Source organism: Pipistrellus kuhlii, unplaced genomic scaffold (assembly GCF_014108245.1).
Source record: "Pipistrellus kuhlii isolate mPipKuh1 unplaced genomic scaffold, mPipKuh1.p scaffold_m20_p_8, whole genome shotgun sequence".
Taxonomy (NCBI): Eukaryota; Metazoa; Chordata; class Mammalia; order Chiroptera; family Vespertilionidae; genus Pipistrellus; species Pipistrellus kuhlii.
Window position 1 is genome coordinate 64,044,580 of NW_023425584.1, and position 13,264 is coordinate 64,057,843.

General features: G+C 39.5%; 1 protein-coding gene across 1 annotated transcript in view; it reads left to right on the top strand.

The window, feature by feature from the left end:
- The window catches only part of GALNTL6 (polypeptide N-acetylgalactosaminyltransferase like 6), an 875,965-nt gene extending 867,267 nt beyond the window's left edge, over positions 1-8,698 (top strand). Inside the window, exon 13 of the mRNA XM_036424387.2 lies at positions 7,671-8,698. Within this exon, the coding sequence (XP_036280280.1) occupies positions 7,671-7,838 (168 nt within the window). The 3' untranslated portion in view covers positions 7,839-8,698. The remainder of the gene's footprint in view (positions 1-7,670) is intronic.
- Positions 8,699-13,264: the final 4,566 nt, after the last annotated feature.

Genomic DNA, 13,264 nt, shown 5'->3' on the forward strand with positions numbered 1-13,264 from the left:
AATTCTGTTTTCATCTGTATGCCTAACCTCTCTGAAGTCACTTAGTTGTCACAACCTTTTAACTTTTGCCATTTCTGAGTAACTTTGCAACATTCTTTCTGGTTACCATTTCACCCAACACGACTTACTGCTACTCTCTGGTCACTCAGAAGGAAAAAGAGCCCATTACAGACTATCTCAGGCTCTAATATAAGGATAAAGGCTCCCTGAATTGAATGCCTGCCAAGATCAGATCTGACAAACCAAAGAATCCTGGTAATGGGAACTATGAAAAATTTAAATTGGTTGCTAATTAGAACAATTTCTCCCTACTGATCAGGTATGGGGTTGGAGCAGTGCCACTAGTTGGCTCCAGCAAGAGTAGGAATGAACTAGCTCAGTTCCTGGGGAAGCTGAGATTTGCATTCTGGTTTTATGTTGGGTACTACTAATTCTGTGATCTTGGGAAACTTTCTTACTATGTGCTCTCTTTTCCTCATTTCAAAATGGAGATAATAATAGTTTCTACCTTAGAAGATGACTGTAATGGCTAAATAAAATTAAAATGCACCTAAGACATGGTACTCAATAAGAGTTCATTTAAAGTTAGCTATTACGTTCCATGTGTTCAACAAACTATCATCTAATTTGATTTTAGCTGTCCAGCTTTACACACAGGAAAAGATGGGCTAGTTTGTCATATTTCTATACTGTATATTTCTGTACTGTTTTAGCTAAATATCAGAATGTAAATTCGATAAGACCAGGGATTTTTCCTCAGCTTCCCCCCCCCCCCCCCATGCAGAACCTAAAACAGTGCTGGCCCCATAGAAGTACTTAATTAGCATTTGTACAATGAATAAAGAAATGAACATAGTTCCCCTTTGTCCACATTCACTATCTCTTCAGATTGCTTATGCGGTTCAGGTAGATAAAATAAGAAAACCTGGGCAGAACATTTAGCACTGCCGGAGACAGATACATATCCAATAAATAGCAGCTATTACGATGTTTACATGACTCCCACAAGTTCACAGAGGAGAGATAAAAAGCTACAGACAGATAAAAACAAGCTACAGACAAATGGGTTTTCTCTACTCTGGGGACTTTAAGTCTAGTGGGGAAGCAGACCAGAATAATTCAATAAATTAAGTGTATAGGACAGTATGAAAACACAAAACACTGAGTTTTACCCATGTCAGAGAGGTAAGCAAGGCTTCTCTGGCAAATTAACTTTTCAGTGGAGACATAAAAGATGAGTAGGAATCCTAAGTAAAGAAAGTGATAGAGAAAAAAAAAATCCCAGATACAAGGATCGGCTTGTGCAAAGGCCCTGAGATAGGCAAGGTTTTGGTTTTCTTGGAAGAACAGAGAGAAATCAGTTGAAAGATAAGAGTGTGAGGGGAAATTTGAGCTATACAGCCAGACATCTGGCCAGGGGCAGGGCCATATAAAACCTTATAGGCCAGGCTCAGAATTTAACTACTATAAAACCAGGAAGTCTTTGAATGGCCTGAGAGACATTCAAATTATTCTGGCTGCTTAAGGAGAATTGAGGGATACATTCAGGCCCACCAGTTGCCTGTAGCCCAGAAGAGCAAGTGGCAGGAGCAGGATGAGGCATTAGAGGTCTGCCGTGGCTGACACTTCCTCAGCACACACACCCAGGGGTTCTGTCAGGATATTAAGAATCGTTATTTCTGTTTAGCCAAATTAGCCACTGATGCAAGACCAATTTTCTCCTCCTGTGAGGAATTCTACCTGTCAAAGAAAAAAATGGGAATGATAGGCAGTAAGGCTGCCTTTTCCTTGTTATGCCTATCAAGGGGTTATTTGCATTTTCCCAGATGCCAAAAGTAAAAAAATAGGCAGATAAAACCTACCTAATCTGTCTTTCTTCCAGAACTCCCAGGGTATTCATATATCAATCTTGTCCTTTTCCACAGCATCAGACTGTAGGAGGGCATATATTTTTATTCCTTATCTCATCCCACTTTCCTCCTCTCCACCCCATTCATTTTGCAGATAGAAAACCTAAATCCATGACCAACTAAGTGACCGTCAAAGATTATTGTCAGAGATAAAGCTGGGATTAAAAACTAGTCTCATAATGCCAAACCTTCATTCTCCCATATTCATATTAGACACAAAAGGCATTGGGCCTAATGACTTCTCTCTCACAACAGCATTCTGTTTCAATGTAAGGTACATGGAAATGAATGGTCAATAGGAATAAGTATTTCAATTCTTCCCCTTTACATACAGGAGCTATCCTGAGGTTCAGTACACTTACTGGGCTCCTTACTGATTATCTAAACCTGGATGTTCCAGAAATGTCTCCAACTCATTATACCTCAAACAGAAATCATCATCATTCCCACCCCCATTCCTGTTCCTTTTTCTGCATTTCTTACCTCAAAACTGCTTTTCCTCTAAGGATACACTGATTCCCTCTACCCTAACCCCCACATCCCATTAATCCGATAGCCCCATATGTTACTTCTCAAATATCTCTCACATCATTTCTTGGACACTTCCAACTCATCCCCCCATTGCTTTTGCTTCTGCCTGAGCTTAAATCCTGATGATGGCAGCAGCCACCAACTGTTCTCTTGGCTAGAGTTCAATGTCTTCCTCCTCAAACCTCTCCATTCTCCTCTCTGCCACTAGCACGGTCCATCCAAAATAGGGATCGTGTAGCTCTACAGTATTAAATCCTCCAATAACTACCCCCCAATAGTTGCATGAACAACCAAGGCTTAGCATTGTAGCCCACTGTCTTCGTGATCACTCTTCATGATATCATAGTCTGGAACTCTCCACCTTGAACCTTGTGCTCAGCCATATCAATAACCCACTGGTCCTCCACAGCACATAACCTAGCCCTCCATTAACTCTGACATCATCTCCTACCACTCTTCTTCACTCTGGCCTCCTTGCTGTTTCTCTAACCCACCATAGTGCATTCTTGCTTAGCATTTTTGAGCCAAACCAACTAAGTCACCCTTAACACCTATTTAAATTTGCACACTGGTTATATATTTTACCTGATATGCTCATCATTTACTAGTATTGTCAGCCCCCCAATACCGTACCTTTAACCCTCCCTCTAACATGTAAGTTTCAGAAGGCAGGGAATTTTTGTCTTAAGTTTATTGATAAATTTTAACCACCCAAAACAGTACCTGATAAATAGTATGTTTCAAATGAATTTTTATTGAATAAATTAAATGCATAAATGTACATGTTATTTCACGTTTCTCTTTTCACATGTTCTTCTCTATGTCAGAAATACCCTAATCCATTCTATTCTCTGAAGTCTACAATTTTACTGAGACTTTTTTTACTTCAAACATTTCTTGTTTCCCCAACTTCTTAGGTCAGAAGAATATATCTTATCTCTCTATGCCTATCTCCTAATACATACCAGAAAATAATAGGCACTTAATAAGTATTTGTTGACCTCAACTGACCTGAATAATGTCATATTTCAAGAAAAGGGCGTAAATGCATAGATCACATACAAACTGACCAAGTTACACAGAAGAGCTCATTTTAGAACCATCAATGACCTTTATTCCATAAGTTTATTTTGCTTAACACAGAAGGCACAGGTATATCAGGTTGGATCACTGGTTGAGGCAGATTTTAATGTTTGCAAATTTTATTTTTCCAGGGCTTCAGAAATTGTAATTAGGTCTTGAATAGCTAGTCTCAGACCAGATGGTTAGTACATTCTGATTTTTAGAATTGGGAAATGCTCCTTGGCTAAAAATAAGTTAAGAGAAGTGGAGAATTGGAATCACTATCACTTATTTATTACACGTGGGACATTGTGCCAGTGAGTTTACATATATCAACTCTTATCCTTCCAACAAACTTGTGAAATAGATATCATGTCTGTATTTTACAGATGAGGAAGCTGAGGTTCAGAGAATTAAATAGTTGTCCAAAATCACACAAGAGGCATGACTTGAATTTGACCCCAACGCCCTGTGGGACAAAATCCCAGCCCTTTACAAGATTGCTTCCCCTCCCACAGCGTGGAAGTTTTAGTCTCAGATTCATCTTCCTATGCTTTATGAACTTACCCACCTGTTTTATTGTCTTTGCATCTGTGGTGTCTAGTTCTTTTATTCATCTGAACACAGTGTGGAATGTTTCCTCAATGTACTCATTCTTTCAAAGTTCAGACCCTACGGAAGTATGAAATGTAATAAAACTTAATGCTGGCCTGCAAATGCCACCAAGTCTGACACAGAAGCAACCAAATTGCAAGCTTGCTTAGAAGAGGCGCCCTTTCAAGTGAGCTACCTGAAAAATCCCACCCACCCCTTTCACAACGTGGACCGACTGACCTGCTTTGATTCTGAAGGGCAGGTCTATAAACCTGGACATGAACTGTTTTAATTTCCTGCTCAGAAATTTCTAATTTATTATTAAAAACAAAAACAAATAAAATCGAGGGAGGAAGCATTCAGGGAAGGTGGAAGGAGCACAGGAAAGGAAGTTTGCTGCAAGTACATTTTGAACAGCGAGATATATGCTATGATCATCCCTTGGGACTGACCAAAGAACAGCCCAGTTCTTAAAAACCCTTTAAGGAGGACTTTTATGAATGACAGACTTGCCAAAGCACTGAGAAGCTGTCATAGAGCAAGAGACCATATTCACCAATGATTGTTCAACCCACTGACTTAATTCCAGCCGGGGAAAGCAACAGTAAAAACATTTAATAATTGAAAAGCTTAGCTGAGTAGAAACATAAGGATGACAATTATGTAGCCTTCAAGATCAAATGTGGACAGTGCATGCTGTGGGGAAGGCTGAAGTGAAGATGCTTCCAAAAGCTTAACCTCTAGGACCTACTGGATACTCCAAAGACAAGGGTGAGCAGAACTCGGTCTATAACCAGCGAGCAGTCAATCTGTTGGTCCACAGCTTATGTTGATAGTCTCTGGTTTAATGTCCCATCATTTGTCTCTATCATGATTGACCTTTGCAATAAAATGTACATCATTCCAGTTGGTGGCTGGGAGAGGCCTTAATCCACACCCTTTCCCCCATTTGACTGATGAAGTTTCTCAGACATAAATAGATTTAGGGAATTTAACTTATTTTCAACTTTCGTACAATAGCAGAAAACACATTCTGGATTTTCCAGGGTAGTGCTCAATTTGCATATCCTTCCTGGTTGGCCCCATGCGTATACCTGTATTTGTCAGAGCATGTGTTCCAGTTTGAGATTTGGAAAAATATGATCACCTTATGGCTCAGAAAATAAAATCTTGATAAAATCTAGTTTGACTTGTGCATCCATGCTGAGGTGCACAAACTGGTAAAGGAAAGAGAATAAGAATAGGTACTTTCTTAAGCTTTCTTTGAAATACGTGTTTTTGGGGAGAAACTGCAAACATATAGAGGTCCCCACTTGAGCTATTGATAAAGGTGACAACAGGAAGAAATACAGATAGTTGGGGGCAGGTAGTACTGATACCTGGAATGGAGTGAATTAGAATTTAACGGATCCATAGAATTAATTTTAATGCATTTTAACATCTTAAGAATGCTATGTGAAAAATAGATCTAAATACATTACCCCTATGCAACTAATCTGGAAAGAGACTGAGCATGAGAGGTGCTGGGAAGGATGAAAGCAATGAGATGAAGGAGACTGCTGCCCAGGGAGCTACTTTGACTGTCAGAAGGGATCTGTGATGGCAAGGATGGACCCCAAGAGAGAGAGATGTGAGGTGAGCTGCAAGGCACTCTCCTTCCTCCTAGAAAGAATCTGCTCCCTCTACTCAAAGTAGGAGACAGTTCCTCAGAGCCTCCCTGGAAGTCAAACAGCAGCCCAGTTGGTGGGCCGGGGGTAGGGGAGGGTGAGGGGGGAGTAGGAAGGAAACCTCAGGAGCATTCTTTCTGTAAGAAAAGTAAAATTTACAGTAGACTCAGGAACACATGCAGCAACCTGGATGGAATTGGAGAACATCATGCTGAGTGAAATAAGCCAATCAATGAAAGAGAAACACCACATGACCTCACTCATTTATGGATAATAAAGAACATTATAAACTGATGAACCAAAAGATAAATATAGAGACAGTAAAGCAACAAGAAGACTGTCAAATTACAGCAGGTAGGGTAGGGAGATCTGGGGGAGATAATATATCAACCGAAGGACTAGTATACATGCTTATAAGTACAACCAATGGACACAAATCTCTGGGGAGGGAGGGTATGTATGGGAGGGAGGGCACTGTTAAAATATGTACACAGATAATAATTTAATAAAAAAAAGAAAAAGAAAAAAATTTTTTAATAAAATAAAATAAAATAAATAATAATAAGAGAACAGAAGAATGAGCCTTTTTACTAGGCACAGCTCTTTCTTTACACTGAAACTAGAAACACGAAAACTAAATTGCAGGCAGCTGCATTTCTCCTTTCTTATTCTTCCTCCCTTCACCAGTGCCAAACTATGCAAACATCCGGGCCCTAAAGGAACATCAAATATGGGTTGGTGGAGTCTTAACATCCAGGAGCAATCTAGCAATGTTTACACAGGGTGCCTGAGAAACTCTTAGATTCTAAAAACATTGCAAGTTGAATATTCAATCAGAGCCTCTAAACATTTCCTGAGGTAAATAAGACAACATTTAAGCAGTGACCCTCACATTTGATCCTCACATTTAAGCAGTGATTTGGGGAGGATTTTACATGTAATTGGCACTTTTCTTTATTAGCATAGACATTGTAAGAGTCAAAAGGGTTATTGCTACTAAAGAAAGAATCCTTTCTCCTAGCATTAACTTCCTCTTCTACTTGCACAATAAAAGGGGGTGTGTTAATAAAGCCGGTCAGATAGTGGGTGTGCCCCGCTAGTACCTTTCATTCAGAGGGCTATCTTTATCATGTACTTTAGCAACCTTTTTTTTTTTTTTTAAAGTAAACACTGCCTCCTCCATTTCCCAGAAAGCAATGAGAATTGCACCCCAGGAATGACAGTAAAGGGATTGAGGAGAGTGAAGTTCAAGTGCTAACAAATTTGAGTTTGTACATTGAGATATTGCCTATGTGTCTCTTATCCCCTTCCCCACATTCATTTTCTGATTAAGGCAAATGAGCACCTACCTCATTTTGGTTCTTGTTTCTTTAGTAGTTCCTCTTCCAGTTAAAGGCTCAGTACAAGGACAGGAAAAACTCTAACTGTTCTAGGTGTGTGTGTGAGTGTGTGTGTGTGTGTGTGTGTGTGTGTGTGTGTGTGTGTGTGTTTCTGTTTAAGGACAAAATTATCATTTTTGTATACATGCCTCTCCCCACATAACTAGATTATTAACTGCCTGATAAGCAGCCTCACATGCTAATTATCTTCAAAACCCAAGCAAGAAGCAAAATGTCTACCACAGAGTAAAAAAATAATGGACTGCTTTTTTAAAAATATCACTGAATGAACAAATTCTTTGCTTCTGATTGAACCTGCTTGGAGGCCTTACTTAGTCTGGATGGATCCTAGGAAGCCATGTTCCATGTGCAACTCAAGCTGCTTTTGTTTGAATTGGGGACATGATCTATTTTTTACACTCTGAGTAAAACTGAAATATAAACAGGGATGTTTGCTCCCTCTGTATATTTTGGGTTCTATCCATTCGCCATTTATTATGTCAGTCGTTTCTTTCTGATCTCTCCAGGACAGAACATTATTCCACCCTGTGAGCAACAGCTGCATGGATTGCAACCCCGCAGAGAAGAAGATTTTCATGGCCAGATGTGACCCCCTCTCTGAGACTCAGCAGTGGATTTTTGACCATATTAATATGACTGTTTTAGAAAAATTTAACCATCATGCCAGCTCCTAGAAAAGAAAAAAGAAGGACTGATTACCTCCAGATTCTAAAAAACTAAAATTTCTCCAGCACGGGGGTAGAAGGCATCAGGAATAACATTTCCTCGATCTAGGAAGCCTGGTTTAAAGACCCGCAAAGGCCACATCTAAGGAGGTTCTCCTGGAGAACTTCCTGCATCTGAAGAACTTGGCTGACAACCTCACCAGCTGCTTCTGAGAACTTGAGACTAGCCGTTCCCTTGCTGGCCAAGGGCGAAGATTACTTAGGGACGTTGCAAAACAGCTGCTGAGTTAATAAATCCTAGCATTTCTCAGGTCAAATCCTGCAGTAGTGAGTAGCTATGAATGGATCCTATGGTTTGGGCGGGAGGGGGGTGGAAGTGGAGTGCATGACTGCTCTGACAACCTGAAGATCCCGCAGGTGTAGAACTAGCCACGAGGAACGCTGAACGGGGTGAGCTGGACTCTCTGGTGCCATTCTCTGACTAAGAATGGGTTCAGCAGGTTTAACCCTTAAAAGTGCTGCAGATGATTTTAGAGTGCTCATACCATTCTGTTTTCTTGTTTGTTGTTTGTTTGTTTTTTTGTTTTTTTAAATGAAGGTGTGCTATGTAAGGTAAGACTTAAATGACATCATGAAATGGACTTCCAGTGTTCCCATTCTTGCACTGGCCATCTTCCTTTTCCAGCAGAAGTAACTTATTTTTCATAAAAGTTCATGCTCCATCCGTCAGCTGAAGTTCGAACTCAGTGCCCTTGAATGAATCCACTTTAAAGACAAAAATCAGAACACGATGCTACCAGGTTACTCCAAAGAGAACGATTTCACAGAAGCAGCAAAACTATGTAAGGTTTAGGAGAGGGATTTCCTTAAGGAAATCTGTTTTTACTTTTCTATTATTTTTAGAATTCTAAAAGTCTGATGTTTGTCCAGTCATAATTTTTATTAAGGAAGGGAATGGAGTGAGGTTGATGTAATTTGTTTAAGGAGATTTTTAAACCCAAATAAATTTACACTCCAAGTGATGTGTGACAATGTCTCGGTTTTATGTTTTATGTCATTGATATTAATGACATTAATGACGTTTTTATTTTACTTGGAAGTGCACAGGAGGAATTTCCATTAATAAGATGATTCTGACACTGTTTTCTGTAAATGAGACAATATTTCAGGGGTGAAAAAAGGAATGATTAAAAAACTAAATGGAATGTTTAATCCTTAAGACAATTTTTCTTTTTTATTTTGCAATAATAATGGGAGAGGGAAAGGAATACATAGGGATCAAAATGGGTCTTTAGAGAAAAAAAATGTTTATTTTACATTTCCCAAGATTCTTTCAAATAGGAAGAAGTGTTCATTGTGCTTTCATTATTTTCTCTTAATGTGGTCTCCTTGTTAAAATGTACACATCATCTTGGATACAGAAGCAGTGAATTTTAGAATTGGGAAGACTCAGTCCAATCCCTTTGTTATTATAGATAAGTGACATAAGCCCAGAGAGGGGGGTTCTAATTCCTGGCAGGGCAGAGGGGTCTTCTGACCCTAGGTCAGTGCTTTTTCTCCTGCTCTGTGTTGCCTCATTCTGCTACCCGAGGTGGTTCTGATTATTACTCTGATTTAAGTTACAATTTCCCATCACTGGATGAAACATTACCCCTCCCTGAGGATGCCTACAAGAGCAGCATTCACGCTCAGAAGCCTTACTGTATGAAACCTCTTCTTGTGAATGTTCCTGGTTTTGTTCTCTCCTCAAAATCTAATCAAAATGTCCAGTTAAACTGCCCTGTTAATAATTGGGGAAGAGCTATTTTGTTATCTCTACTGATTTTTCAAGCATTCTTTTGAAGAACTCTTCTTTTAAACTGACAGATTTTTTTTTTTTAAGTAGGTCAAGAGATCTTGAAGGTTTCAAGATGCATAGTAGAGAAAATCAATAGTGAAAAATGAACCTGTGTACTGGGCAATTCAGAAAGGGAGGAGAGCTTTGTCTCGAGTGCTCAGAGAGCAATCTGGTTTTAGAAGTAGAAGTGCCTATAAAAATTCACATTATGTCATTAATCAGTTGACTGCCATTTGCACTTCTACGAAAGCGCCAACACTGGGTCCTGCACCCTGGACAGCTGTATGTTAGACGCTCTAATCATGGGAAGCTAGCCATAGCCTGTTGGACACTGTCCTCTGAGAAAGCCTGGATATTGCCTCTTTTTAATGTAAGCTGCAGGATCAACAAAGATTGGTTTCCTGATTATAAATAAACTACCTTTTGGATCTAATGTCACCTTTGAGTCCAAGGACATAATATAAAAAATTAAAATTAACAAAAAAAAAAAAAAAAAAAAAAAAAAAAAAAAAAAAAAAAAAAAAACTAAAGAGAAGCTTGACACAATCAAAGCCAAAATTGAAACTTCAAACTGCCAAAAAAAAAAAAAAATCGTTAAATGTTTGCAAATGGGAACCATCCCAATAGAATAAAATGAAGCCAGAAGAATCTCCCCCATGAACAACAGGGCAAGGCTCTGGCAATAAGCACATTTCAGGAGGCATTCCCCATCCCACTAAAGGTTGGGACTCTGCTTACTGGAAATCCCGCTAGTACCGTTCTGAAAAGTAGGAAATTACACATGTTGGTGTATCTCTTTGGCCAAGAGGACAGAACAGTTTTCAGAAAGCTTCTCTTCTCTGGAAATAACATGACTTAGTTGTTGATCAGCACTCTACTGTTCAGAATAAGAGGGAAAATGTCATAAAGTTCATCTGACCTCAAAAGTTACTGCTTCTCCATAACAGATGGCTTTGTCAGAAGGTAGGAAGTAGTTAATTTTTTAAATCCTTGTTGTGTATTTACTGAGAGAAGTCTGTGCTGGAAAACAGTTGTTAACTAATTGTGGGGTTTATACTTTGTTCCAAGACTGGATTAGCACCATGACAATAACGATGTATTGGTGTCTATGTCTACGACTATTTAGTTAAAAATATTAATGTGATCACATGACTGGTTTTAAATGTATTCATTATATCCAAGGCCTTGGTGAATAATGCCAGTGAAAGTACAATATTATTCTGTGAATCAATAGCATAGAGCTTGATAAAATAAATGCGTAACATATATTGAAAATGGACTTATAACCAATAGAGGAGAATGTTAGGCCCATTCTATTCTGTATCTTGCAAAAACATAAAACCAATGCCAACACTTGACATCATTTCTTGTAGGGGCAATTATATATGGTTGGTTGCTTTTCTTAAAGTAAAAACAGCCAAAAGGTAAATAAAGGGCATATAAATAACTACTTTGTGCTTCTTGCCCTTCCATAAAATAAAATAAAAAGATAACTTCTATTTCAATCCTTTTATAACTATCTCCATAAGAATAGAAAGAAAAAAAAAGGATTTTTTTATTGGAAAGACCGGCACTATCAAGTTTATGTCAGGCCAATCAAAAGAGCCAATAACACTTTACGAAGGCCATGGTCCAATCAAGGAAGGCCACCTCCATCACTGTATTGACCTTCCCTGACCAGAACCTCACACACCTGAGGACCAGGGCAGAATTGATGGCAAGACTTTGACACACACACACCCACACCCCTTCCTGCTTTTGACTTCCCATCTGAAGTGTTACAGAATCTTTCCCCCGACCTTCCAATGCTGCCAGGTTATATTATCCAGAATTTGGAAGCATCCTAATCATACGTGATCCCTGAGAATCTTGACTTATCCCTGGCAAACCGTTTACAAAGGCTGTAATATGCTTTCATAAAGTGGTGCTGGAGATAAGGAAGCCAGGCCTGGGAAGAAGGCATTTTATATACACACCCGAGAAAGAAAAACCTCAAAGGGAACGTATTTTTAAGTGATTCCCTGTGATTCTGGGAGTAAATATAAATGGCGAGAGGTAAATTGTATCTCTACACGTGGGTGCACATAATCCTCTCCAGCCAGCCCGTCGACAAGTTGTCCTTGTGCCGTCATAACTCTCAGATGACACCATGAACTGTAATTACTCTCTGTGTGTGGAGCTGTGGCGAGGATGCTGAAGCGTGACCAGTGGCCGGTCTTCCCCACACGGCCGACATTGGGAGATTGCTCTTTGATTAATGTCTGTAGCCTTTGCTTGCAGAACTGGGAGCTGTTTGCAACTCTATTTGGTAGACTTGACATTGGCCTGAAGCTTTTATTCGCAGCCACTCATCTATCCACTTGACGCACCAGGCTGGCGTGTCTGGTACTGGGACTTAACAGCCAGCAGCCGGGGCACATGTTTGGCACTTTGCTTCAGAGAGGGGAGATCTGGGAGCATTTCTCTATCCCTCCTTCCTGAAGGTGCCCCCTCCAGATCCCCCCACAATAGACTCCCAAGGTTTCTGCAATCTGACACTCTCCACATGTGCTTGGTCCAATGGTGGTGTGACCGGCCTCTGTACGAAAAGGCCGGCTACCTTTCAGAATCTTGCTGCGGATGATTTTATCCTGTCCTTGTATTTACCTGGGGTAGGATTGTTAATCACTGAGTGACATAGATCTTGGTTTACCAGGGACACTCCTGCTTGATGCCTGCTGTCCTGAGTAATGACTGATTGTGCCCCCTTTTACTTTTAAAAGTGTCCTAGTTTGTACAGCAAAGTATGCGGTGGCTCTACCTATAATACACCAGCCTGTTTCCTTCCTGGTTCCTCTCAGGGAAAGTTCAAACATCCTTTACTTATCAATGCCTGTCGTCTACAAGGAATTAGCTAGTCTCACCCGTGCCCTTCAAACAGGACCGGATGAAACCAGTTATGTTTTATGATTGTCTATTGTCTTTACAAGTTGCTTAATGAAACCCTTTTAGTAGGTCTCTTACACTCATCTAAGTGTTTGTTTATTTTTTCCTAAAGTAAGACAATTCTAATTTAAATGTTTTCTTAAACATTTTTTTTAATCAACTATGTTATTTTATACTTTTTCAAGCTAAAAAACAGGAGGTCCTCACTACTAGTCATATTATTAATTCTCAATGTTATAGTAAAGATAGAGACAGAGATAGAGATAGAGATAGAGATAGAGATAGAGATAGAGATAGAGATGATAGAGATAGAGATAGATAGGGATTCTGTCTGACATTGATCATATTACTATCCTTATGAAGAAACTGGAGGACTCAGAGTCAAGGGGTTGCCAAGTCAAGGTCATACAAGTTAACAACAGATCCAGAACTAGAATTCAGGCCTTTTAATGCTCAGTTCCCAGCCTCTTCAACTCCCTCCTATACTTTATACCTCAGTAGAGGGTCATGAGTCTACAGCAAAACCAAATATGAGGTGTTTTGAGTGACTTTAAAATAATGTGAACAATCATTCCTTGGAGGGCTATGTTCTTAACCCCTCAATCATGTTTGCTCTTCTCTGTACCTGTGTGTTTTTGTTGGTTTTCCCACAAGCTTATTAAAATAAGAATAC